This window comes from Lemur catta, chromosome 1 (assembly GCF_020740605.2).
Source record: "Lemur catta isolate mLemCat1 chromosome 1, mLemCat1.pri, whole genome shotgun sequence".
Taxonomy (NCBI): Eukaryota; Metazoa; Chordata; class Mammalia; order Primates; family Lemuridae; genus Lemur; species Lemur catta.
In genome coordinates this window covers 285207873-285235165 of record NC_059128.1, presented here as the reverse complement: position 1 = coordinate 285235165, position 27293 = coordinate 285207873, and the positions used below count along the sequence as shown (strand labels likewise).

The 27293-nt window shown below is 60.4% G+C and overlaps 1 protein-coding gene across 2 annotated transcripts; it reads left to right on the top strand.

Annotated features, from left to right (window-relative positions):
• Positions 1 to 10742: 10742 nt before the first annotated feature.
• Positions 10743 to 25441, top strand: POFUT2 (protein O-fucosyltransferase 2). 2 transcript variants are annotated; one of them, XM_045540836.1, is made up of 9 exons: positions 10744 to 10918; positions 12413 to 12663; positions 14916 to 15060; positions 16153 to 16260; positions 20564 to 20630; positions 21740 to 21865; positions 22874 to 23054; positions 23275 to 23398; positions 24016 to 25441. In XM_045540836.1, the coding sequence occupies exons 1-9, from the start codon at positions 10788 to 10790 to the stop codon at positions 24167 to 24169; spliced, it is 1287 nt and encodes a 428-aa protein (XP_045396792.1). In that variant the 5' UTR covers positions 10744 to 10787; the 3' UTR covers positions 24170 to 25441. The 2 variants fall into 2 exon arrangements, with proteins under 2 accessions (XP_045396793.1, XP_045396792.1); XM_045540837.1 differs by lacking the exon at positions 24016 to 25441 and having other exon boundaries at positions 10743 to 10918; positions 22874 to 23071; positions 23275 to 23362.
• The last annotated feature ends 1852 nt before the right edge of the window (positions 25442 to 27293 follow it).

Sequence of the window (27293 nt, the reverse complement as noted above, 5' to 3'; positions counted from 1 at the left end):
GAGAGAGAGAGGGTGTCTCACTGGAGAGATCAGGAGCTTCCTGGGTCTAGCATCCTTTCTCGTGTTATGGCCCCGAGTCCTCAGCCGTCGCCCCAGTCGGGGTCGGGAGACAGTGACCGCGGCTGCGACAGGAGCTGGAGAGAGTGCTCTGCCGTCCCCACCCCGGGCAGGCCGCGAGCCGCGGTCACGGCACCACGCGGGCTCCAGCGCTTCGCCCCGCGGCGGGCCACAGCCAGGCACCTGCCGCACGCTCGGGACGGAACCAAGTGCTCTGGTCGTGGCCGCAGCCGTTAGATCTGCCGGCAATTTCTCCCTTGTTTTATTTCAGATCTCGAGGCAGAAAGTCAGTCTCAGCGCACAGGTTCATCCTGTTTTCTTCAGGAAAATTCTCCGAGTCACTCGAGTACACACACGCCGATGCACACGCCAGGTTGCAGAACTGGCGTGTGCTGCCGAAATGCCTGGAAGGCTGCTTCCCACTTAGAAATAAAACGCGACAAATTGCTCTCCAAGTATAGGTTTGGCCCCGGCAAACTTTTACAAATCTCGTTTGAGAAGACAGCAACACAGGTTTTAAATAGAGCCTGTCTTGAAGGTTTTTGTGATAGATTTTGTTAACTTGTATGTTATTTAAAAGAGGCATATCGTTACAGATTACAAAAATAGAAATGTATATATCTGTTAAAACACATTCACAGCTTATGCTGGAATGTCTCCCGGGAGAAATGACGGTTCACGCAGAAAATAAACGTTGCTCCAGTAAATACGAAGATGTAAGATCAACCCGCAAACACTGAGAACATGCAGTCGGCCATCAGCTCGTCCGTTTCCCTTTGCAGGGAGGCCAGACGGGAAGGAGCCGTCACCTGAACCTCGCACCCACGGTCACACGGACCGCAGGGAAAGAGCGTGAATCATCCAATGACGGAATGCGGAGTGCAGGTGCCAAACTGCAGCCCCGTCCGCTCTTCTCTACGTGTGTTTTCGAGCATCATGCATTAAATGTCGGCGGTTGACACCAAGACAAGTCTGAATGTGACACATTTTCCAAGTGTTGAAAGTTAAAGCAGGATCCTTGGAGACCTGTGATCAAACATTTTGGTAGAAATCGCAGATTTGCAGCAATGACTATGGAGCAGTGGGTCCCATCCGTCTCTCACGGGATCAGAGTATGGGCTCCGGTCACGGACACGTCATGCTACACGCCATCACCGGGCACTGCTGGTGGCGTCTGCCCTCCGCCTCCACGCCTGCCTGAGCGCTGCCGAGACTCCCTGCCCCCCGGCACAGAAAGACTTCTCGTGGTCCGTGGCCACACACCACGGCTTGTGCACGTCCAGGCCCTCGCTGAGGACATCTGTGGCCCATTCCCGGCTGGACACCGGCTCTTCCCGGCACTGACGTCCCGGCTTTTCCTGGCGCAGTGCCCTCTTGCCCCCACCAGCCCCTCTCGCATGCTGCTCTCAAGCCCAGTGTGGCTTCCGGCCACTCCCAGGCTCCCCTCCTTTGCCTGCAGCCACCGTCCTGCCGTCCATCTCGTCCTGCCCTCCCCACCCTCCCCCGGCTCAGCTGAGCCCCCAGTCACGGGGGAGAGGGGACCGGTTCTCCTGCCTCCTCTGCTCCTCGACAGCTGCTTCCCAGCACAGCCGCGGGGACGAGGGGCCAGTTCAGGAAGGGTGCAGTCGACCCTGGAGGTGGCCCCAGTCGCCTCGCTAAGCCACTGCCACCTCCTCCCCCTCTGTGACAGTCCCCTCGGACCCTCCCTTCCTCCCAGCCACAAGACCCCTTTCCACACAGGGCCTTTGGCAGCGTCCAGGGACTGGACGTGGATGTGGGGGCAGGGCCAGGGCTGCTCGTGGGCGTCAGGGAAATGCCCCCCCCACCGGAAGAGAGGGTCAGGCGCCCCCACCCACGGCACACCCCTCCCGCCTTTACCCCCCTGCCGCACGGGGCGCGGGGCCGGCAGGTGTGGTCAGCAAACGGCAAAACCGTGGCGAGCCTGGGGCCAGGGCTCTCTCCCGGCAGAGGCCCCAGCCGCAGCCCAGCACCCCCTGCGTCCACGCGGTTTCGAAACCCTCCTCCAGCGTTTCCCGGGGCCCCTTCCCCCGCCCCCCGCACACGGTAAACACACAGCCAGCGCTCGCTGCGCAAGGGCGGTTTTGGAGGTAAGTGCCCACAGCTCAGCCCAGCGCCACAGACACCGGGAGCGGGCTGGACAGCGCAGGGCAGCCAGGCAGTCCACAGTGAGGCCACACGCATGACTGTGCGTGTGCACACGTGTGTATGCACGCACGTGTGCAAACATCCTTAGGGCACGCATTGTGCACCCCTCACGGCTCTGCATGGAGTGGCTCCATCTTTCCGTGTATTCCCGCATGTGTGTTCCCGGAGCGTGTCTGTGCATGTTCAAGCATGTGTGCCCTTGCACCCCCAGCTCCACTGCCCCTCGTCCCCTGCCCGCCGCCCCCGAGACCAGCCTGGCCTGTTCTGAGCGTAACACAGTGGCGGCTGTGACTGACCCACGGCCTATCTGGGGTCACCGGTGGGTCAGGGCCGCCTGCTCCTCAACCCTCTCTGTAGGGAGCCGGGCTGGGAGGGGAGGCTGGGAGGGGAGGCTGGGAGGCCTCCCTCTATCCAGACGCCTCCTCCCCAATGAACCGCAAATGTCAAATGCAGGCCCAGGGCAAATAGCTCCCACCCCCAATCATGTCGGGAGGGGTCGGGCAGTGGGCACTGGGAGCCCGCCGGGTGGGAACAAGGGCCCTTTGTGCGCCCTGGGCAGCTGTGGCCGCAGGGCCCGGCCGTCTGGCCTCCTGACTGCCCGAGACAGGGCCCTCCCCCTCAACCCATGGGCGCCGTGGGCCCAGCCCCCGTCCTGGACCTGCGGGGGAGCCCAGTGAGGCTGCGGGGGGGCACTGCCCCCAGTGGAACATTTTCAGGCCAAGATATGCACAAATAGGGTCATTCCTAACGGCTACTCGGAGCTGCTACAACTAGAGATGGGTCATTTAAGTTAGCGGGTCGCCAGGATGAGACGTGTTGGAGGACGACCTTGAGCTTGTGGGAGTGGCCCGCGGAGAAGAGTTGATGGGGGCATGGCGCCAGGAACACAGGCCTGGGAGGAGCCGCCGGAGGGGGGCGGGACAGGCCGGCTGCGGTCCCGGGGGCTTCTGGGACAGGCAGGCGTGCGGGGATCCTCTCACCTGCTGGCGTCGGGTCCCTGCGGCTGTTCCCAGGACTCTGGGGAAGTCATTCGCTCATGGGGGTCAGGGCTCAGAGCTGGGCCTCGGGGGCAGGGCCGGTGCAGGGGCCGTTCCCAGGCGGTGCCCACCCTTCTGGGGTTCGAAGCCCTCTCTGCCCTGCCCGTGCCCTGAGCTCTCCCAGTTTCAGGAGACTAAGATAGAAAGCTGTGCTTTTTGGAAAACTGTCGAGGTGGACGATGAACATTCCATCCCTGGGAGCCTCGGGTGGCCCTCGGGACTGGCCAGCTGTGGGAAGCTCTCCCAGACCGACTGGCATCGCCCAGAGGGGCCGGGATCCTGGGGACATCGGGGAGTGGCACTGGCACCTCTGAGGGGGCTGGGCGCAGACGTCACTTCCGAAGTGTCTCATGTGCAGGAACCGTGGGACCCGCGTGGGGCAGGGCGCTGGGAGTCCCGCAGCTGGCTAAGTCCCGAGCTCTGCCCTGCAGTCAGGGCGGCCCAGCCGCCTTCCTGGAAGAACGTTCCGCCAGCTTCCCGCGTGGCCGCCTCCCCGAGCAGTGAGCGCCCACGGGCAGATGGGTGGCAGACGAAGACAGGGATGCCAAGGGCCGTGCACATTGGGGACCCCGGATCTCCCTCGTTCCCCCTCCCTGGCCGTGTTCTGTGAAGCCCAGAGCAGCCCCCAGGCCCAGCCCTGGCGCCCGGCTCCCACCGTGCAGCACGAGGCCCCGGGACCACGCGGGAGGGAGGGCGACCACCCCCCGACGCTGCTGCGTGTTCAGACCAGGATGGCTTTAATTACTGCATTGTAATATTCAATTTCACATAAATTCCATTTCAATTTGGAAACCGCCCGGCAGTCCATGCCCTTGTTTTGGGGTTTTGATTCTAAACCCTTTAGGAAATATTTGCGCCAAACCCTTTAGGAAATATTTGCGCCGACGTGCCTGTCTTGTCCGGGAGGTTCCTGCCGAGAAGGGGCTGAGAGCCCCACGCGATTTCTCGCATTTTCAGGACTTGTGATACTTCTTTTAGAACCTCTGAACCTCACACGTGGGCTTGATGTCTTGAGTCTGGTCGGGATGGAACAGCCAGGCCGGGAGGATCTCGCTGACTCTGAGCTCAGGGCGGCCACATCGTCCCAGGGGCGCTGGGCCGAGCCTGCGGGAGGGGCGGGAGGGTCGGAACCTACCCCCTCTGCTCCAGCTGCAGGCTGCCCCCACTGCCGAAGCCCCGCAGCCCCCAGCCTTCCTCTCCCCTCCCAGGGCACCCTCCCAGGCGAGCTCTGCTGGGCGCATCCCGGGTCGGGGCGGCTCTCTGCACCAGTCGGGGTCTACAGCTGTGCCAAAGCCACAACGACCCCCAGCAAGGAAGGGGTGGGCCAGGGGCCCCCGGAACATGGGGGGAATGAGCATGTGAGGAACAAGCACCCCCACTCAGCTCGGGATAGGTTCTAGAACTAAAGAATCACTCAAGGGAAAGAGAAAGACCAGCCGAACTCCCCGAAGGGCTGGTGACAACATTTCCGTGTAACGTCCCCACCCTCCCTGCGCCCTGCGAGGGGTCACGGGTGCAGGCTCCCTCTCTGCAGCCTCTCTGGGCCCCCACGCTGCGCTCTGACACGCTCAGGCTGGTGTCAGCGGGTGCCGGCAGGCGCGGTCGGGGTCGTGTCACAGGGCGCCGGTGCCCGGTCCTCGCCCGCCCTGCGGGAGGACGTCAGCCCAGGTTCGGGCTCAGGCGTCAGAGCCAGCAGTGAGTGGGGCGTCTGGTGCCCAGGTCACGTTCACCTCCTGCCCGGTGGAAGGGACACACTGGGCAGTCTGCCAACGTCCTGCAGCGCCCATGCCCCTCCCTCCCGCAGAGCCTCGCTTCCCTCCACGTCCTGCGACACGGGTACCTTGTTCCCCTCCCGCAGGTGACGATCCTGGGGCCACAGACAGAGGGACAGACCTGGAGCCGGCCCGAGGAGACCCCCGCCAGGCCTGCCTCCTGCCAGGGACACCCCACGGGCCTGGGTGCATCTGCGCCTCGGCTGTGCAGTCCTGAGCTCGGGGACTTGGGGCCAGCGGGACGCACCTTGCCCAGCTCCCGTGGGCTGGTCTGAGCACATGCCCCAGCGTCCCCCGCGGTCTCTGCACATCTGAGGTGAGAGTCAGCTGGGAAGGGGAACCGGGCAGTGACCCCAGAATTCATACGCTGGTGGGGTTCACGCGCATGTACCCGCACCTGGGTCACGCCCCCTGTGAGTCAGCAGAACTCGGGGCTGTGCTGGGTCCAGCGAGGAACCCCAGGCGGCCCCCCTACCCTCCCCCCACCCGCGGCGTTTCCGCTGACGCGTCATCCCGGGACAAGACCAGTCCTTGAAACCAGGCCTGCACATAAATAAGCAGCTGTTTAAGTAAAACAAACTACGCACTTGCTGACGTTTGCCGTGTTTGGATCCCAGAAAGGCCTGTGGAACAGAGGGTCACGTCCTGAGTGACCCCTCCCCCGCCCCCGCTGCTCCACCGTCCCCACCGCCCCCGCCGCTGCGGACCCTGTGCTGCAAAACCCGCCTCCTGCAGCAGCCGGTCACAGGGGGCCCCACACCGAGGTCTGCGAGCCCCTCCTGCAGGGAGAGCCGCCCTCCCCTCCCCTCCACGAAGACCCCTCTGGGGGCTCAGACAGGGCAGTGGTCATGGGCCGGTCACGTCTGACTTAAAGCCCAAATTCATGACCCAGGACATTTTTAAATGATATTCTGAGCTTCCCAGCGCATCTGGGTGGCCCCATCTTGTTTTTATAACTGACATGTGGCAGTTTCTCTCCTGGAGCCTCCGTTTCGGGGGACAGCTGGAGGTGACAGCAGCCCCTTCCCACTGTGGCAGGATGGACAGGCACTCGCGTCCCAAGCAAAGGCCAGGCGGGGAAGCCCAGGGTCGGGGCAGTTCCGAGGCAGGTCTCACCCTGAACCAGCCCCGCCCTGGGCCCTCCCTGCCCTGTGTGACCCACAGTCCAGGCTGTTCTTCCCCCACGGGGACCACTGGGACGTGTCCAGGGCAGGTGTCCACGGGCACCCCAGGCGGAAGGCTGGGGTCCTGCATCTGGGGCAGGTGGTCTGGCCGGGCCTTCGGGAGGGTCGAGCTCTCACTGCAGACCTTGCGCCCCGGGACCAGTCCCCGCGGGCGCTGGGCAGTGCTTGCCCCGGAGGGCGGGCCCAGCTCTGCCGCCGGCCACCTGGGGTGCTGGTCCCCTGTGCTGACCACAGTTGGTTCCCTGAGAATCGGCACGCCCCGGGAGACCACGGGCACCATCCTGTCTCTGTCACCTGGTGGCCTGGGGCCCGTGGCACCTCCTCAGCTGCAGTGCTGGCTGGGCCGTCCGTGGGGCAGTCCTGGCAGCAGCCACAGGCTCCCGCTAAGGACTCCCGAGCCACAAACCGGAACTCCCTGCCCTGCCGGTGACTCAGAGCAGGCCCCTCCCTGTGCATTTCCAGGGACAAAAGCCAGGATTTTGAGACAGGGGACAGCGACAGCGATGAGCAAGTGGGGGGAGGGGGGGACGGGGGACTTGTGCACAGAGCCCAGATCCTGCCACAGGGACAGGCCGGGCCGGCTGCTGTCTGCTCCCTTGTGCCACCCCCAGCAGACCCACTCTCGTCCCCAGCCCGTCCCTCACCACCGCCGGCCTCCCGGTCTCCTTGGTGGGGTGGTCTCAGGGCAGTGGTGATGTCCCCAACCACCTTTCCCTGCCCCCAGCTGTCACCGCTGACCCGAGAGGGCAGGACCAGCTCCTGAGCCCCCTCCCCCACCAGCCCCAGGGGTCCGTGAACAGCTCCTCAGACGCCTGGGCCTCCAGGCCGCGCCCCTCACCTGGCCCCTGCGGGTCCCCACCCAGGCGGGGTCTGCCCCGGCCCCCAGAAGGATGTGCCTCTCTCGTGGAGACTCCCGGGACGTCACTGCTATGACAGCCAGGCTCCAGCAAGATCTGCCCCTGAAGCCTGGCGGCCACTTCGTGTCCCACCCCAGGGCTAAGGGGTTGGGGACCTGAGCTTCCCACACTGACCCTCTGATGGGGGCAGTTGATGTCCCAGGGCCAAATGGGGTCAGAGTGTGGCCTTCACTAGGTGTGGCCCAGGACCCACAAACCACCTGGGCCGGAGGCCAAATGGAGCTTCTTCCCCGCTCGGTGGAGGCCTTGGGGCCCAGCTTTGGGGCTGGACAGGGGTCTCAGAGGCCCAAGGCCTGCCCTAGGGTCTCCCTGCCACCAACCCAGCTCTGCTCACGTGCAGGGCGGGGCCCGTCCCTCACCCTGTGCTGGTCAAACTCTGTCCTGCCCCTGACCCAGTCTCCTGCCCCCCCAACCCCAGGCGCCCACGAAGGGCTCGCCTGCCCTCTAGTGGCCCCGCCGAGGTGGGCCGGGCGCGGTGAGCTGCCTCAGGGCGTCAGGCCAGGCTGGGGGTCCCTCTTCTGCACCAGGAAATTAATTTAATTGCTGGCCCCCGCAGGGGGAAAATGGGGCTGTTTCCAGATATTCCTGTAAAGACTCTTTTCTCTCCAGGGAAAGATTCATAAAACCTCTCCCAGGTCATTCCTGGTAAGAACGTAATCCAGGGGCCAGTAAAGAACTCCCCAAAGCCTGAAGGAGGCCGGTGTGGGCAGGAGGGAGGAGGAGGAGGAGGAGAAGGGAGGGAGGGGAGAGTAAGCGGGGCTGCTATGGCTTCCCGCTGGGGGGCCTCTTTCACCCTGGAAGAAACAGGACACCCAGGATGGGCAGGAGAGCCCCAGGGCTGGAGCAAGGTGGTCTCGAGAATGGACTTGGCCCCTCAGAGATGGAGCAGGGGCCTCCCGTGTGTCCGGGTCTCGTGGGCCCACCCAGTCATGAAGGCCGACAGGCCCACAGTGCCCCGCTGGGAGGTGGCCCTGGGTCCGCATGATCTCCTCGGGGCGGGCCAGGCCAGGCAGGGGTGTGGCCACTCCGGTTCAGTTTGTTGCCCGATTTCTGGTTTTGGGTTTTGGAGTGTTCCGAAAACCCATTTCTGGTTTTGGGTTTTGGGTTTTGGAGGCTCTTTACACAGTGAGGTGCGTTCTGTTCGGGCCATCACCAGTTCCAGGGCAAAAGAAAAAGTGCACCCGACATCCCCTACACTCGAATCTTTAAAGAGCAGTGTTTGCACACAGAAATAACGGCGGCTCTTCCAAAGTCACCTGGCACGAAAGTACTCGCACCGTGAGGGCACAGTCCTGCCGGCAGGGACTGGCTGTCCCTGGAGCGGTGGCTCAGGCGTGGGTGCAGTGCTGTGGTTCCCGGCGGGCATGCCCACGCAGGGCCGAGGCAAACGTCTTGCCCTGTCCTTGGGACGCCGAGGTCCCTGAGGCTGCATGCACCCCACCCCCACTTTCTGGGTACTGACGAGGACACTGCAGGGGGCTGCACGTGTTCCCTGAGAGCATGAACATGCCCGGGCATTGATAAGGTGTTTAGGTTGTTGCCCAAAATACTGAAAGAAACTAGATCTGGCCCAGATTCCTTAAACCCTCACATAAACTCCACACCCGACCCTCGCCATGGATGGACAGGGTGGCGCATCCTTTGCCGGCTGTGTCAGGACAACTCGCTGCAGCCTCCTGTGTCCCCAAGTTCCCCTAACAAATGGCTTCTTTCTTTGGAATCCCAACAAGCCCATCTCTGGACACTCGGGGGCACTTCCTGGTGGCAACTCCCCGCTGCCACCTTCGGGATGATTCCAGCCAGGGGTTCAGCCAAGACAGAACAGAAACTGTCAAAGTGACTTCCAAAGGGATGCCCCATCTGCGTTCCTGTCACCAGTGTGACAGCCCGGCTGTTCCACTCCTCACCAACGCTTGCTACCACCAAAGTTTTTAATTTCACCCTTCTGGGGGGATGATGGCATCCCGCTGTGATTGTAATGTCCATTTCTCTAATTTCTAAAGACGCCGAGCACCCTGCCCTGTGCTGACTGGCCGTGCGCATCTTCCTTTCTGCACGGGGCTGTCTACCGCTCCCACCAACGTGAGAATCCTAAAAGATCCTTACGTATTCTGGATTCAAGTCCTTTGTCAGACACACTATTCTGAATGTTTTCCTCCAGGCCACGGATTGCAGTGTTATTTTCTTAACAGTAGCCTTCAAAGACCAGAAAGTTCTACTTTTTGATGAAATTCAACTTATCCTTTTTTCTCTTTTAAGCCTCATGATTTTCGTCCCCCTGAGATTCGTGCTTTCCAAATGGGTGTCAAATTGCTCCAGCGCCATTTGGTGCGTGTGTTCCTGGGCTCTCTGGGATCTCTGCTCTGTCCCGCGGAGCTGTGAGTCTGTCCTGTCCCCAACGCCACTGTGCCTGGACGACCGCAGCTGTACAACAGTCTGTAAATTAGGGCCATATATTTCAGCTTCTGCTTCACACAGATGCGCAGATCGACATAGGTCCCATTTGCTCATTTTTAAATGGATCCGTGTCTAGGTTCAGGAAGATACTGGCTTGTAGCTTTCCTTTCTTGTGACGTCTCTGCCGTCAGGGTACCGTCCCCTGCCCCAGGCTCTGGGTGGCAGGCTGGGTATCATTTCATTCCGTCTTTGTAGAATTCGCCCTCGGCCTCCCGGGCCCGGGGATGCTCGATTACAAACTTGATTGCAATTCACTTATTTAACAGAGGAAGAGCAGCTCATATTCCTCTATTTTGGTGCCAGTGGGTGTGGCCATCTGCACCCTCCAAGGAGCTCGCCCGGTTTCGCGGTCGGGAGGCTGCACCGCAGCAGCGACACCGCGGCCCCGGGTCCCCTGCCAGACCCAGGCTTTGCCGGCAATCCCGGGGACTCGAGCAGAGGCCATGAGAGCCCCCCGGGGTCGGCTCCGTTTGCGGGGCACCCCGCTCTGGACGCCCCCAAGTAGGGCGTGCAAACAACAGACGCTTAATACTCAGAGACGAGGCCTTTCCGGACCGGAGCCGCGGTCCGCTGCGGGGACCTGCCAGTCACTGCACGCCGAGCCCGGACTCCCCGCGGGGCAGGTGCGCGGGGTCGTCTTGCTCTGGGTCCCCGCCCCTCCCCACGCCCGGCCCCGCCCCCCAGGTCCCGGTCCCGCCCCCGCCCTCCTCACGCCCGGCCCCGCCCCCAGGTCCCCGCCCGGCCCCCCCCACGCCCGGCTCCGCCTTCCCAGGTCCCGGCCCCGCCCTCCCCACGCCCGGCCCCGCCCTCCCAGGTCCCGGCCCCGCCCCCGCGGGCCCCGCGCCCGTCCTGCTCGCCGGGCCTGGCGGACCTCCCGGCGCCCACAGGCCGCACGCGCGCGCCCACCACCCTGTGCAGGATGAGGACGCGGGACCAGCGCATGCGTGACCGGCCGCCACCGCGCGGGGCAAATCCGGGCGTGGACCGGCTCACGGGGCTTCCCGCGCAGCGGCGCCGCGGCGTGGGAGGAGGGCTCTGCGCATGCGTAGGTCCCGCATCCTTAGAGGACACAGGATGCATGCGCGGAGCTGGCGTCTCGGTGTTGCCATGGCTATAGGTGACGCGCTCCGCGAGGGCGGGGCGGGTTGCGCTTCCGGGGCGGGGCGCAGTCCCCGGAAGTGCGTGGCCGCCGGGGCCATGGCGGCGCTTCGCGTCGTCTACTTGCTGCTCGGGGCAGCGTCCTGGTCGCCGGCCTCAGCCTCGGGCGAGGAGTTCTGGCCTGGCCAGTCGGCAGCCGACATCCTGTCGGGGGCGGCGTCCCGCAGACGGTAAACAGGCGTCCGTGGCGCCCACGGTGGGACTCCGGGGGACGAGGCGGGGCTCAGTGGGTGGGGACCGCGGCGGGGCCGGGGCCGGGGTCAGTGAACGGGGACCTGCGGAGGGCACAGCCTGAGGGACCCCGGAGACCCCCTGTCGACGATGCAGGTCCGGGCCTGGGTTTGAGGAGCTCTGGAGTCAAATGTTTGGGGTGGTTCTCGTGTATCTGCACAGAACCGTTCAGTCTCCATCCAGATGTTGGATGTTCCTTAGATCAGGGGTCCCCAACCTATGGTGAGTTGCGTAGTTATTTCATTATATGTTACAATGTGACAATAATAAAAATAAAGTGCACAACAAATGTAATGCGCTTGAATCATCCCGAAACCGTCCCTACCCCCCCAACCCCCAACCACCCCTACCGCGTCCGCGGAAAAATTGTCTTCCATGAAAATGGTCCCTGGTGCCAAAAAGGTTGGGGACCACTGCTTTAGATAAGTCTCTGGGGTAAAACAGGTTTTGCTGATGTTCAGCAGTTATGGGGGCTTGGTACAAAACAGGCCCTGTGCTGGTGCCGGGGACGTAAAGATGGTTTTTGGGCCCCATCCTGTGGGTGTTCTCAGTCTTTGGAGGGTTTGAAGGTGCAAAGCAGGACTGCACAGTTTCACCTGTAGTGGTGGAAGTCCGTGGAAAAAGCTGATACAGGGAAGGGGAGAACAGCAGGAACAGGTTCTCATAGGAGCTGGGGGACATTGCCTGGGTATTTTACAGACAGGAGTCTTGATTTGGATAGGGCAGCAGTTCTTGAAACGTGGCCAGGCATCCCTGAGGTTTCAGAACCATTCTGACAGTAACACCAGGACATCATTTGCCTTTTTCAATTCTGTCCTCAGTGCACCGTGGAGTTTTTCCAGAGGCTGCCGATCTGTGATAGCACAGCAGGTTGAATGCAGAAACAGTTGAGAATCCACCTACCGCTAGATCAAAAAGAGATTTGCAGAAATTAAAAGCATTGCCATTCTTCTTATTAATTACTTTTATTTTGAAAAAATAGTTATTTGAAAATGTTATTTTGTTAACATGTAAACACCTTATTTTTAAGTGAATTAACGAATACTTCTAGTTTTTACTTACAGAAATTATCAACAGATCTAACTCACATAAAAAACAGCCCTTTGGGGTCCTCAGTAATCATTTAGTGTAAGGGGTCTTTAGAGCAAACCACTTTGAGAACCATGAGACAACTGATAATCAGGTTCTAGTTGCTGAGATTCCTCTGGTCCTAGTTTGAATTATTGCTCGTTGTTAAGAGATGCTAAGACATCCGCTGCTCAAGGGCACTGGGTGATGGGTCACTTACAACAGGTGGGCACTGTCTGTGCTGTACAAACGGGGACGACAGTAAGTGTCTGGAGGGGACGGTGCTCTGAGACGTGTGAGGGGGTCAGGTTTTCTGTGCAGAGGCCCCGGCACTCAAGCACAGTGTCCTGCTCCTCCCTGCTCAGGTACCTTCTGTACGACGTCAACCCCCCGGAAGGCTTCAACCTGCGCAGGGACGTCTACATTCGTGTGGCCTCTCTCCTGAAGACCCTTCTGAAGACGGAGGACTGGGTGCTGGTCCTGCCCCCCTGGGGGCGTCTCTACCACTGGCAGAGTCCCGACATCCATCAAGTCCGGATTCCTTGGTCCGAGTTTTTTGATCTTCCGAGTCTCAATAAAAACATCCCCGTCATTGAGTATGAGCAGTTCATCGCAGGTGAGGCAAAACGCTGGTGCCAGGCTGTGGGGCGGCGGTGGTGGTTTAACTGGGGCAGGCAGTCGTTTCGTTCTCTCTTTCTTTCTTTCTTTGTTTCTTTCTTTCTTTCTTTGTTTTTCTTTCTTTCTTTCTTTTTTTTAAGAGACAGGGTCTTGTTCTGTTGCCCAACCTAGAGTGCAATGGTGTCATCATAGCTCACTACAGCATCAAACTCCTGGGTTCAAACGACCCTCCCACCTCAGCCTCCCAAGTAGCTGGGACTAACAGGTGTGCACCACCACACCCGGCTAATTTTTCTATGTTTTGTAGAGATGAGGTCTTACTATGTTGCCCAGGCTGGTCTCAAACTCCTGGCCTCAAGTGATCCTCCTGCCTTGGCCTCCCAGAGCACTGAGATTACAGGTGTGAGCCTCTGCACCAGGTCTCATTTCTAGTGTAGACATCAGGCAGGGCTTGAGCCTGCACCCAGCCCATCTGAGCCTGGCCAGCATCCTGGACCCACCTGGCATCCCCCCCTCAGGCCTGCCGTAGCGCCCGTCCCAGACTACCAGGGATGTTGCCACAGTGTTCCTGGGGAAACAGATCCGCAGTGGTGCGCTTTGTGCCTCTTGCCTCTGAAAACCGTGGCAGCCTGGTAGGTAGACAGGGTGCAGCTAGAGCCGCCCTAAACACCTGGCCAGGCCTGGCCCTTGTCCTAGCAGGACTCGGCTCCCCGTGCCGAAAGGCCACCTTACGTGAGGGAAGACACTCTGTGTGGAGCGAAGACTTCCGCGAAGACACCTCTTGTTTGACTTCATGGTGCTTGATGTTTCTGTTTTAATTTTTTAAAGAGGGATTAAAGCTTTTCTTAGAATAAAGGTATTCAGAGCTTTCCGTTGCTTTATTTGGAAGATACAAATTCACAAGTGATGCTTTCCCACTGCACTGGAGAGGCCCTGGGGGAGAACGAGTGAGTCTGGACTGCGGATGCTGCTTTGTAGCATTTCATGAGTCCTTACTCGCGGCACTCTCAGGGCCAGAGACCCTCGCTGCCTGCTGAGGGCTGTGGCTCCACGTGGTGGTTTCTCGGGGTTCTTGTTATACCTTAGGTCTTGTCACTTGGAAATGTTTTCTGTGTCTGAGTCACTCTTGTGAGTGCCGAGGGCACAGAACCGGGGATGGACCATCCGCCATCCTCATTCACACTGAAGACGCAGAGCTGCGATGCATGAGAGCATCTCGGAGCACATCCTTCCCTGACCTGACTCGCAGATTGACTTGTGAGTCCTGGGGATGAGAGCTGCAGTTCTCTGTTGAGTCTGACTGACAGCCGGCCTCTGGTCTGAACTTCATGTTAAGGTCACAGGAGCCCAGAAGCCAGCCTGGCTGTCGGCCGCTGCGGGTGCTTGGTGCCTGGGACTGGCAGGGGCTCCTCCCTGCTGTCGTCCAAGCCTCTGTCCCTCAAGCTGGAGCAGGGCCAGGAGCAGCACAGGGCGGATAGTGCCCTGTGTCACCAGCCTCTCGAGGGTGCAGCAGTTTGACACCTCCCAGCCGTCGACTGGCCTGGGACTTGCTGAGCCGTTTCCTCCCCTACGAGGGGGAAAGGAGTGGGTGCCCGTCCTCGGGCAGCTGCCAGGAGAGAGCGAGCAAAGCCGCCTGCGACGTGGCTTGCGGGGCCCTGGCATACGGGGTCTCCACTCCCCTCGCCCCCGGGGCTCTGGCCTCAGCCACCAGCCCCATGGCCGTGAGTCCCCAGTCGTGAGCGAGTGTGAAAAAGACCAGAGTTTCACTTGCTGTAGCCGCTCGTGACTGGCCGCGTCATGCCATCTCTGGGCGGATCTTCACTGATCCCTGGGATGTGGCAGCTGGGGGAGCAGTGGGTGCAGGCGCAGACGCCTGCTCTCCCGGAGCCCCGTCCCAGGGTGGGGCAGAAATAGCAAAAGTAACAGGTGAAAAGTTGGGGGTCAGGAAGGCGAAGAGCTTGAGTTCAGAAATGAAGGGGGTGGCAGAGCCACCTGGAGGGGACGGGCCAGGCAGGGGCAGCCTGTGCAGGGCCTGAGGAGGAGGCGCCGGGTGCTGGAGGGACACAGGAGGGTGGAGGAGCCGTGCGAGGCCTCTGCCCTTCCTCTGCTTTCGAGAACTTCCTCCGGTCCTTTTCAAGAGTCAGGTGGCACTGAGTGAATGGAGGTAAGTCGCCTGTACCAGCGGCTGTGTGGTCATGCCGTGAGCACGCTCTGGTTCCCGTTGCACTGCCGGCTCCGTGTCATTTTCAGAGTCTGGAGGGCCCTTCATCGACCAGGTGTTCGTCCTGCAGAGCTACGCAGAGGGCTGGCAGGAAGGCAGCTGGGAGGAGAAGGTGGACGCGCGGCCGTGCATCGACCAGCTGCTCTACTCCCAGGACAAGCACGAGTACTACAGGTAGCGCCCGCGGGGCCGCGTCTCGTGTTGCTGTCACCACGCGGGGTGCTGAGGATGCCCTGGCGGGCGGGTGGGTCTCTGTGCTGCGGCCTCAGCACGTGCGAGTCGGTGCCTCAGCCCCGGTGGACGAGGGGCCACGGGGCGTTTTGAAAACACCTGCGTGAGAGCCGCTGTGGCTTCCCTGCTGCCGTCAGTGCGCTCGCCTGTGCGGGGGTTGGCAGTCTTGGCCCCGGACACAGATTGCCACCAGAGGCTCTGGTGTCGGTGGGCCGTGGCGGGGGACGGCAGTCTTGGCCCCAGACACAAATTGCCACCGGAGGCTCTGGTGTCGGTGGGCTGTGGCGGGGGACGGCAGTCTTGGCCCCGGACACAAATTGCCACCGGAGGCTCTGGTGTCGGTGGGCCGTGGCGGGGGTCGGCAGTCTTGGCCCCAGACACAAATTGCCACCGGAGGCTCTGGTGTCGGTGGGCTGTGGCGGGGGACGGCAGTCTTGGCCCCGGACACAAATTGCCACCGGAGGCTCTGGTGTCGGTGGGCTGTGGCGGGGGTCGGCAGTCTTGGCCTGGACACAAATTGCCACCGGAGGCTCTGGTGTCGGTGGGCCGTGGCGGGGGTCGGCAGTCTTGGCCCCGGACACAGATTGCCACCGGAGGCTCTGGTGTCGGTGGGCCTCCGTGGAAGAGCTGTCACGGTCCCCACCTGCTCGTGCAGTGCTAGGATCGCTGGTTCCTGAAACACGAGCAGTGGACGGCGTGACACAGTTGTGCCACACCACAGCTGCCACCAGGCTCCGGCACCGCAGGGGACACCTGGTTTCCGTCCGGGCCCCTCCCCACCACCCTGCCGTCACCCGCGGGTGGGACTGTCGCGAGGAAGGCGTCGGTGGCCCCTCAGTCACGTCAAATCAAGATTCGTGGTTTTCTTTTAAAATTTTCAGGAGAATATCTGAATCTGTTAACATAATCAGTAAGTTTTTCTTAAACGAAGCAGCCGTTTTATCAAGATTGAGCCATTCTGTGTGTCCATCTAGATTTTGTTACCTGTGTAGAAACAGAACAGACTGATACAAGTACCTGAGTTTTGTTTTGCAGAGGATGGTTTTGGGGTTATGAAGAAACCAGGGGGTTAAACGTCTCCTGTCTGTCCGTCCAAGGCTCGGCCTCCATCATGGCGCCTGTGCTGAAAAACTCCTCTGCTCGGTGAGTGCTGCCTGGTCACCGGGCCAGCCCTCCAGGTGGCAGGTTCCTGTTCTCCGTGCGCAGTGTGGGCGTCGTGCTGTCCTTGCCGAGGCCGCCTGCCCCTCACCCGCACACCCTGGCTTGGGCCCCTCCACAGCCAGCAGCCCCTGGGGAAGCTGGGGGTTGGGGCGGAGGAGGCTGCGTGTGACCCCAGAAAAAGCCCAGGAGAGACTCTGGTTCGGACCAGGTGCACCGGGGCGGGGAGGGGCTGGCGTGTCCCGGCAGAACTGCCTGTCCTCACAGGGGGCCTCTCGGTCGGGGAAGCTGCCGTGGTGGGTGGTGGGTGGTGGACACGGGAGTCCCAGCAGTCCTGCAGCGTCCCACGTGGTGGGGGAGGTGGGCGGTGGCGGAGCACAGTGGAGCGGCAGGGACACAGTCCGGAGCCCAAGCAGGGGCTGGGCTGGGGGGTGGCCACTGGGAGCCGCAGGTCTACCACGTTCTCCTTGGGGCCCTCGGGAGCTCGTAAACACAGACCCGACCCGCCCTGGTTTTGCTCGTTTCTCACCTCATGGGGGGAGCCGACTGGGCCGGCTCTGGGCCTGCGCGGGGCCTGGGCAGCCGCTCGCTGTCACCACTGGGTGGCAGCGGCCCCACTGAGACGCCGCAAGGGTCCACCCAGGGACACCGGGGACTCTGGACAGGTCGGCGCCCGATTGTGCAACAGCTGCGCCCCGAGGCCACTTTCCTGCTGTCGTGCCCACGTGCCAGGACCTCCAGAGCCCGTGCAGGCACCTCGCTGGCCGCGGTTCTCTCCGCAGGTCACTCCTTGCGCAGTGTCACCCTCGACCTCGGTGCTGCTGCCAGCTCCGGTGGGCCGGGACCCCCGGAGCCACCTTCAGCTGCAGTGGGCCCGTTGTGAGAGGCCAGGTGGGTCCCCCCCAGAGCAGCGTCTGCTGCCGCTCGGGAAGCCCCACTGTCACCTCCAGAAAAGTCGAGCTGCAACGCTGAGGAAGCTGGACTGAATTTGTTGAGATTTGGCTTCGATGCTGCCCCAGGACTGGGTTGCTTTCGTTAAAACATCTGGTTTCAAAAGCAGATCTGCCTAGTTTGGGGCCTGTGCAATAGAATCTCGCAGGTCAGTTTCCAGACTCACGTTTCCGGGTTAGGACGGAGCTGAGCCCGGAGGGGGACTTGGAGCAGTGGGGCCGGGCGGCGGGCAAGACCCCGGCTCGGGGCGGCTCGGCTCGGCTCGGCAGTGAGAGACCTGCCGTGAGGACGCAGCGTGAGGGCTGTTGGGAGACGCCTTCCGACCTTGCTGTGAAGAGTCACCCGAAAAGAAAAGATTAGTGAATTGTTACTTTAAAGAATTTCTGCGCACTAATTTCTGAGGGCAGGCCACAGAGGGGGGGGGGTCCTGGCGGCGTATGTGACGATGAGGAAGCGTGTCCACGATGTAGGTGCCGTTCCTGGACACCGTGGAGCCACGGGCGGCAGCCAGAGGAAGGTGGGCGGAGACGCAGCCGCACTTTCCAGGAGAGGACGCTGCGGTGACCGCGGCAGGCGCACCATGGCGGGGGTGGGGGGCAGTGACCCGCAGGGTGCTCCCGGCAGGAGAACTTGGCAAAACCACCGGGGAGCGTGGCTTGGCCGAAGTGGAGGATTGCAGATGTGTGGCTCGGTGGATGCCCACGCCCTGCCGGCACGCGCTGCGTTCACCCGGCACCTGCTCAGGCACGGCCGCGGCCCCAGCCGGGAACACGCGTGCCCCGCGGCGGTGGGCAGATGGAGTGAGGGCTCGAGACTGGGCGTGAACAAGCGGCTCTGCGTTTCCGGACAGCAGCCGCGTACGACGCCCAGCAAGGAAATGAGAACGTAAACACCGTCCGGTCCCATTTGCACCAAGTCAAGGACGGGCTCGTGCGTGGGAGGGGGCGGGGGGCTGCAGAGCGTTGGTTTGGGGCAGTTTGCTGACCTGCGCCTGGGTGGAGTGCACCCCTCTGAGAACGTCGCTGCATTTTATAATAAAACTCAAACAGTTTTGAAGCAGAGCCAGAGGGAGCGACCGTATCCAACTACTCCGCCTCTTTCCAGAAATTTCTTCACGTCAGTGCCTGTACGTGTCTCTCTTCCTTTTTTAAATGCAGGTGGAATTGTGTCACATGCGTGATACATGTGTTCTCCGTGAGGTTTTTTGTTTGCGCTTTTTCCCACTTAGCCACACATCTGGGCTGTTGTTGAGGACACGTGGGTGTCACCTTGCTCTTTGGCACCGTCTCTCCAAATCCAGGAGGATTTCATGGCCGGCCTGGGTCGGTGGCCCGCTGTTGGTGCCAGGTTTTTGCTGTTCCGAATGGGAAGTCTTTTGTAGAGAAGTCTTTGCTCAAACCACGGGGCAGTAAGAATGTAGGATTACAGCCAGAACAAACCACTGGGTGGCAGGTGAACTCTCAGTGGTAGTCACGGGAGGGAGGGGGCGGGGGGTCACCCACGGCGACCATGCAAGGCTGATCCCCAGCCAGCCACCAGGGCAGACAGCTTCAGTCCCCAGATCTGATGAGAGTACAGTCCCTGGGCTGTTAGATTGTGTTTCTTTGATTTCAGAGTAAGATTACATTTTAATAGCCTTTTGAAAAAATGTTATTTTATAAAGCACAAGTTTAAATCTTTTACCCATTTTTTTCTCTGTAGAAATTTAAAGTTTTTATATAATCAGATTTATCACTCTGTTCCTTAGAGGCTTGTGGGTTTTATCCCAACCTTCACCGTCCCAATATTCTTAAAAATTCTTTTTGTGTTCTACTTTACTTTTTTAATTTACTTTTTGAGACAGGGTCTTGCTCTGTTGCCCAGGCTGGAGTGCAGTGGCATCATCATAGCTCACAGCAACCTCAAACTCCTGGGCTCAAGTGATCCTCCTGCCTCAGCCTCCCGAGTAGCTGGGACTACAGGTGCCACCACAGCCTGCTGATTTTTCTATTTTTTGTAGAGATGGGGTCTTGCTATGTTGCCCAGGCTGGTCTTGAACTTCTGGCCCCAAGCAATCCTCCTGCCTGGGCCTCTCACTATGCTGGGATCACAGGTGTGAGCCACCTCGCCCAGCCACGTTCTACTTTATAGTTTTTCAGTTTTCACATTTAACTCTTTGAGCCACTAACATTTGTGTTAAGAGCAGAGGTGCTGTGTGCCCTGAGCCGCCCTTCTCGGGTCACGCAGTCCCGACGGGCAGGGGCCAGTGTGTGTGCCACCTTCGCGAGGGACGGGCTGTCCTGTCAGGGAGCTTCTGGTCCCTGTCTTACTAGGGCGGTTGTTCTGACGTTGTGCGTTTGGCTGGCGTGCGTCACTCTGTGGCTTTGCCCTTTACTGTGGTGTGTTCAGGAAGGGGTCCCTGCTCTTGAGCCACCTCTGCCCTCCCGGAGAGAATTCCCTTTGTTGTGTGTGTTACTCCCTCAATACACTGCCTGGTTCTGTTTGCTAATTTTGTTTGTTTTGTCTATTGTCCATTTTCTTTTCTTTTCCTTTCTTTCTTTCTGTTTTTTTTTTGGCATAGCCAGTCACAGGTGAGTTTGGTGACAGCTGATTCCGTGGCTAGAATAGGAGAGACACTTCATACATGTTCGAATCACGTAGTGAGAGAGCCGCAGGCACCAGGATGCGACGCCCCCATCAGACCCTCGGCTGGAGTGGGGAGGGCACTGCGGACGAGGCTCCCGCGTGCGTGTCTGAGAATCGCGAGGGTTTCCAAAATAACCCGACAAGAGGTTCCTCCGCGCCCTCCCTACCTACATTTCACATGTGCACATATTTCTGTGCCCTGGTGTGTCACCAGGTGTGTCCCCAGACATTGCTGAGGACTGGAACAGTTCAGATAAGACGCTCTGGAAAGAACTTGCGTCCAGCATGGCGTCTCCTCCTGAGAACCGACGGCAGCCCCGGCTTTGAGCCCCCGGAACCAACTGCTGTTTCCAGGCAGCTCGTGGCCTTCTCTGCCACACGAGAGGCGCCCTCGCGTGGCCCCGCGGCTTGCCGTGCTGTGCCTCCCGGGTTACAGTCCTGCTCTCTTGCTCCCACATAAATCCGTTGTGTTTGGAGATCTCTTTCTCTGGTGTCCTATTTTAGGTTGGTCGCAGGGATTGACACCACAGGACGGTGGCTGGAGGCCGGGCGGCCACTGCCCGGAGTCTCGGCCACAACCTGCCCAGATGCACCTGCTGAGGGTCCGTCAGAGCCTCGGTCTCCAAGCGCCTCCCTGGCCGGGCAGAGTGAGTGGAACCACTCTTAACTCTGACGGCCGTTAACTCCTCATTCCCCTTTTCTGTAAACATAGGTCTGTGATGTTAGACAGAGCTGAAAACCTACTCCACGACCACTACGGAGGGAAGGAGTACTGGGACGTGAGTATTTCCTGTGGAGAGTTTCCTAGATGCCACACAGCTACAGCTCTTTCTTGACCTTGCTGATTAAAATCATGAGGCTCTTGGAAGCCGTGGATTTAGGGCACCAACAGTGAACTTCCTTCCCCACCACCTCGGCCTGGGCCTCGGGGCCCCCTGGCCATGGCACTCTGCCTCCGAGGACTCCGAGGCCATGGCCTTGGCTCCGGTGCAGGGCAGCCCCTGAGGCATCGGCTGGCTCCGTAGCCAGAACTTGGAGCCCTCTTGCTTCTCTTTGGTTTTGAAGGGTGGGAACGTTTTCTGCAGAGTCTTCAACACGTTAACTGCCATGTGAGTTGTATTTAACTCACGCTAGTTTTGAGCCCGGGGCCTTGTGAAGCAAAACCTGGGCAAAACCCTGCAGGTGGTTCATGAAAATCTCGTTGATGTGATAAATTAATTGTTAAAAGGGGATTAAATAAATAGAAGTCAATGAATTTTGTTTTTCATTAAATTAGAAAGGATCACTTTGTTTTTGAAGTTTTTATTCTATTTTGGTAATAAAACCCCGTGGCCGTCGGTGTGTTAACATTGGAAGCGATTTCTGCTTTGGTGAGAAGGCCCAGCCCTGGGTGCCCTGATGGTGGCAGGGTCACTGTGAGCAGTGGCAGGAGAGGTCAGGAAAAGCAGCTCTGCCCCGTCACAGCCGCGTGTCCTGGTGATGTTCCCATGCTGGGGACGGCTTACACAGCGGGCGTGCGGTCTGGAGAGAGACAGGCCTTGCTCAAGCGGGGTGCGTGCAGTGCAGTCCATGGCAATTCGGCAGAAACAAAAGGCCTTCACTGAGCAAGGCCTGAAGTTCCGAGTCAGGGACAAGCCAGGGAGAACGAGCTGCCCAGGAGCCCAGCAGGCGGCCGGCAGCGTCCAGTCCCCGGGCTCAGCCCGGCTGGGCTTCATGCGGAGCCTCTGCCGCTTAGGGGACGCCAGCTAGACAGGTGTCTCGGGGACAGTTGCGGCTGGGGTCGGGGGTGGACAGCCAGAGTTAAAGAAGAACCCGGCTCGGGGAGGCTGGAGGGGCTCTGGCGGGCAGGCGGGCGGGCGCGGCGCTCAGCGCTGCCATCTGTCCCCAGACGCGCCGGAGCATGGTGTTCGCCAGGCACCTGCGGGTGGTGGGTGACGAGTTCCGCAGCCGGTATCTGAACTCCACGGACCTCGCGGACAAGATCCCCTTCCAGGAGGACTGGACGAAGATGAAGGTACATTCTCTCGCTTTCGTTAATCAGAGAAAACGTCAATGCTCTCTTTAGATGCCCCGGAACTTACCCGTTAAATTTAAAAAGTCAGAACGAGGGTTGGCGTGTCTGTCCCTCAGGGAGGCTTTCTGGGACGTGAATTACCGTAACGACCTGATGTCGGGTCGGCCAGGCGCTGAGGACCCCGTGGGTCCCTCGTCTTGGTGCGAATCAGGCAGTTGCGCAGCGCGGTTTTCTCTCTGCTAAGACGGGGAGGTCACTACAGGTCCAGCCTTAAAGGCGGTTCGTACAGTGAGGTAGAAAATGTGAAAATAGGAAGGAAAAGGTGGTGGCCACAGTCACAGTGCATGTTTCTTCCGTATAACACGTGAGCAACAGTCCCCAGACTCACCCAAAAGCACCATTGATACTGCTTTGTTATTTTACGTGTGTATTTTAAATTTTTTCTGAAAGTTTAGGTTTTTTATGTAATACAATTTCAACAAATAGTATGTTGCTTTTTCAAATTTGCATTATTTTTAAGCATTTTCATTATTTTTAAGCATTTTCATTTACTCCTTTTGGCCTTGTTTTTAACAGCGAAGCATTTCGCAGCAAGGACGCGGTTCCCTGCATGGGCCGAGTGCGAGGGCACCGTCCAGGCAGTGATCCGGTAGCTTCTATGGTGCTTACTGGAAAAAATATTAAGTAGATTTTTCACTTTTATTCCATTTGTATTTTTTCAGGCTTAATTTTTTTAAAAAATATTTTAATTTTACTATTTTTATTTTACTCAGATAAAAGGGTCTGTGAAAATTAATCACTTCGTGATCTTCTTAAAAAGACATCTAGTCCCCCCCACCGAGATTCTGCCTGAGGTCCCCCAGTCCGACCCCGAGGTGACCCCCAGAGGATGCTGTGTGCAAATGCGTGTCCTCTCTGTGTCCCGAGTCCCCCAGGCCCGGGGCAAGCGCCGCCTGCTCGGCTCCCGGCAGGCCTGGCGGTGCCAGCGTGTCCTTGCGGTTCTCGCAGGTCGAGCTGGGCTCTGCGCGCGGCGGCCCGTACCTGGGCGTGCACCTGAGAAGGAAGGACTTCATCTGGGGGCACAGGGAGGACGTGCCCAGCCTGGAGGGGGCCGTGAGGACCATCCGCAGGCTGATGGCGGCTCACCGGCTCCACACGGTGTTTGTGGCCACCGACGCCGTCAGGAAGGGTATGGAGCCTTGACAGGTGACTTTCTTTCGTGGCTTTTCTGAACCCTGGCCATTCTGCCGACCCAGGCGTGTCGTCAGCCGGGGTTCCCAGGAGGGCGGGGCTGAGCTGCGTCTCCCCTTTCCAGCGGGTTCCGCAGCACTGGCGAGCGGGAGTGTGCGTGGTGTCCCCTCCTGTGCCCGAGGGTCCCGCCTCAGACGGCCTCTCCTCCTACTTTGCAGAACACGAAGAGCTCAAAAAACTGTTGCCCGAAATGGTGAGGTTCGAACCCACCTGGGAAGAGCTGGAGCTCTACAAGGACGGAGGCGTGGCGATCATCGACCAGTGGATCTGCGCCCACGCCAGGTGTGCGGCTTCACCGTGTCCGCCGGGAGCGGGGGTTCTCCGGGGGGTCCTGCGTCTCAGGACGCGGTCAGAGCAGGTGGCGGCCTGTGTGTGCACGTGGACCACGCCTGAGTGTTCTTCCCTGTTTCAGCTAAATAGCTCGGTGTTTCCTTAGGCGGGTCCTCGTCCCCGGGCCTCCTCCGTGGCACGCCACCGTGGCTTCGCCCCGAGGGTTCCCTCTAGCTCGCCTCTCCCGTCATGCTCAGTTCCTGCCGCCCACCCTGCCCTGGGGGTTAGCGGTACCCTGGGTTTGACCCACGGCCGTGGGCATGTGTGTGGTATTGGACACTATCCACGGAGCATCCTAAACATCCGTGTAAATGGGCTCGTGTGCCCTGGCTGTCATGGGGCTGTCCCTCTGGAGGCTCCTCCAGAGACTCGTCTGCACAGGAGGCCGCGGTTGGGACTAGGTCCAGACATTTTGAGCAAAATGGGAAGTGGAAGTAGAGTGGATGATCTTCCCTTTGGTTTCAGAGCTTTCAGACCCCCCGTAGCACCGCGTGTGTGATGCATGTGGTGGCTCGATGGGTGGATCAGTGGGTTCTGTGTGACTCCGGACCTCCTGTGATCCTTTGCAGGGTTTTCATCGGCACCTCAGTCTCAACGTTTTCTTTTCGGATTCACGAGGAAAGAGAAATCCTGGGCTTGGACCCCAAGACCACGTACAACAGGTTTTGTGGCGACCAGGAGAAGGCGTGTGAGCAGCCCACGCACTGGAAGATCGTATACTGACGTGGCGCCGCGGACAGCGGCTGCCCTGCGCCATGTGACACGTGGACGGACACGGGTCCTCTGCGGGGGCTGCTCTGTGCGCCCTGGTCAGGGGCTCAGCAGACGGGACTGTCCTTGCACAGGGTCCCATGGTCAGAGCCGCGCTCACGGCATTGCCGTCGGCCTCGCCTGCATGTGGAGGGCTCTGCCGCCTTCCAGGGCGGGGGCGGGGCGGTGGTTGTGTTCAGCCAGGCTCTGCGCAGCCGCATCCCAGTTGCAAACAAGGCCCGTGTGCTGATCCAGAAATACGGGGTGTTTGTCAGAGCCCGTCTTGGGGCCTTTCCACCCACCTGCGTCCCCTGCGTGTTCTAAGCGGGTTGAGGGCGGCTGGGGGATGAGCTGCCCCATCCAGGCAGACTCGGGGCTGACGTGTCCCTGGAGCTGGTGCCGTTCTGCACCCGTCGACTAATCGTCGCTAACATCTCCGGGGGCCACTGGGGAAGGTCTTTCCTCCTGCCCTTCCGCCCGGTGGGAGGCCAGGCGTGAGCGTGTCTCCTCTCGGGGTGGATGGAAGGTGAACAACTGCCCCGCCTGGTGCCGGCCTCCCACGCCACAGTGCCAGAAGGTTCCTCGCCGGGGTCTCCAGGGAAACAGCGGCTGTCTGGGAAACTGTGCTCTGTGCTCACGCCGGGCCTGGCAGGCTGCTCCGCACGTACCCGGTGGGTGGACTCGCGGGGCCACCAGACCCGTCGCTCCCCGTGGAGAAACAGAAGTGAGGAGTGAGGGTCACACCGACTCAGAAGGCTGATCTACGGCGAGCTGCTCCGTCGGGGACTCTGTGCCACTTCACAGAAACCCTTTTCCAGGTGCTTGTGCTGCCACCGAGGGCCCTGCGAGGAGGGGACACTGGGGCGGAATCAGAGCAGGGAGCAGTCCGGCAGGCCACATGGTCGGGTCCCCTCCCACCCCTGGCCCCTCGCCCTGCGTGACTTCCCACCACGGTGTCATGTGACACTGGGCACCCACGTCCTGCATCTGCCGGGGGCACAGTGACACTCGTGTGGCAGAGGATGGTCAGCGAGGAGGGACACAGCTCTTCCTCTTGGGGCCTGGCGAGTCTCGGACACGGTTCCCACGTCTTCTCCTTCCCGGGCTTTTACAGTCGGCCCTGAAGGTGCAGCAGGGTCCTGGGGTGTCACCCAAAGCTGCACAGGGTAAATGATGACATATTTATTCTTTTCCCATTTGTACACTCAAAGGTTGTTATTAATAAAATTTTCTACAAAGCTGGAATTCTAGAAACTGCCTTTTTCATACCACTGAGTGTTCTTCAGGCTGGGAGCTGTAGCCCCGTGCCCCTTTCCAGGGAAATACACTGCCTTGTGGTGGCTGGTAGCTGTGAGCCTGGTCTCGTTCCCGCCACACGGGGGACCTGGGACACGGGAGGCTTCCTGCAAGGCAGATGGTGACAGATGTGAGGGACAGCAGCCCTGCTGTCCTGAGTGCTGTGTGTGACCGTCTGTGTCGGGACACCACCTTCTCCCAGAGCCCCTGGGCCCTAATGTCGCTTGGGCCTGCTCCCAAGGGGACCAGCCAGGCCCTGTCACCGCCCGCAGCAGCCCCCCTCTGCTCTGCTCGCCACACTGCCTGCCGGGGCTGTTGGGGGAAGAATCCTGTGGAAGAAACTTGGAAACCGCCGGTCTTGGAAGCACTGATGAGACGGCGTCCTGGCCTGTGCGGGTCTCCGTCGCGGGGACAGACCGGCCGGGGAGGGACGCGGCGAGTTGTGTGGCGGCAAACGCTGCGGGAGGGGAGGCCGGGTCGGGCCGCGGCACGTGGCACCGGGAACCGCGGCTGCAGGCCCTGCGGGTGCCCCCCTGTGCCCGCCGCGGAGCGGAGCCTTGCGGCAGAGGGATGGGAGGACGGGACGCGGGAGCCACGTGCCCGGGGTCACGGGGTGGAGCAGACCAGGACGTGCCGTGGCCGCCGCGTGGGGAACAGCCTGGAAGCCGGAGGCCAGCGAGGAGGCTCCCGCCACGGCCCAGGTGCGCCGTGATGGTCACGAGTGTTGCAAGGAAAACTTGAGACAAAGTAACTATCACGGAGTTTACTTGAGCACAGCGAGCCCCGCCCAGCGCCGTGGGGGGCAGGTGATTGGCCACAGCTGCGTCGTGTGGGCGTGGTCTGACAGTTGGCAGCCTGTGATTGGCTGAGGCTCCCCTACTTGTTACAAGGTTGCAGTTTGTTTCCGCGCTGAGTTAGGTCGCGGTTCTCTAGTTAGGGACCCGAAGTGTGGAGGCAGCGTCAGGCCACATCTAACAAGAGGACCAGGGCGCCCGCTGCGTCCCTGGGAGGCGCTGCCGGGTCTGAACGCGGGGAAGGGAGCCGGGCGTCCAGGAGGGTCCTGAGGGGTCATCTCGGTTGCTTGGGGGGGTGCAGCCCCCCTTTTAAAGTTAATGGTCTTTTAACTGGGAAGACAGAGCGTTTGCGACGTGGAATGGACAAAAATCGTAGTGTCTTGAACGCCGGTGCCGGTGGTCGTGTGGAGTCCACAGCGCAGGGTTCCAGGGTTGGACACGGCGGCCCGAGGCTGTGCCCTCGGTCAAGGTCTCTGTGCGAGACTCCGTGTGACCGCGGCCTGCTGGCCCGTTTCGCTCCGGGAGGATGCGGGAGACACTCAGCCCACTCGCGGGGTGAGACCAGGCCTTGTCCCCGCAGGCCGGGCGCCCGTGGGCTGTCCCGGGCTCATCCCTCCCCCAGTCCTGCACGTCCTCCTGGGGCAGAGCCAGTCTGAAGTGCGTGCGTCTTCAGCAAGCCAGCTGCGCCGTGTGTGCTAAGCACTGAGGTAGGGCCCATCTGAATCTCCAATCTGCCTTTTCACTGTTCACTTTTAATGCTGTTAACTAAGGAAAAAGGTGTGCGCGGGGTCAGAGGGAGCAGCGTTCACGGGGGAAGCACAGAATTCAGCCTGGGCACTGACCCAGGACAGCCCTGCCCAGTGTCCTGCGAGGCCCGTGCGGGAGGGTTTTTTGGGGGGTTTACACAAAACCATTGTTTTCAGAGGCAGCTCATCGGCTGGGCAGAAATTCTAAATCACAAACCCGTTCTGATTGGTCAGTGGGTCCTCCGAGCTGAGAGGTGCCCA

What these genes read in the sequence shown, in the direction of transcription:
- POFUT2 (XM_045540836.1), top strand. Translation starts at nt 10,788, where the DNA reads ATGGCGGCGCTTCGCGTCGTCTACTTGCTGCTCGGGGCAGCGTCCTGG. An exon ending in GGGGCGGCGTCCCGCAGACG is followed by an intron (nt 10,919 to 12,412) that starts GTAAACAGGCGT and finishes CTCCCTGCTCAG; the next exon opens with GTACCTTCTGTACGACGTCA. An exon ending in GACAAGCACGAGTACTACAG is followed by an intron (nt 15,061 to 16,152) that starts GTAGCGCCCGCG and finishes TTTGTTTTGCAG; the next exon opens with AGGATGGTTTTGGGGTTATG.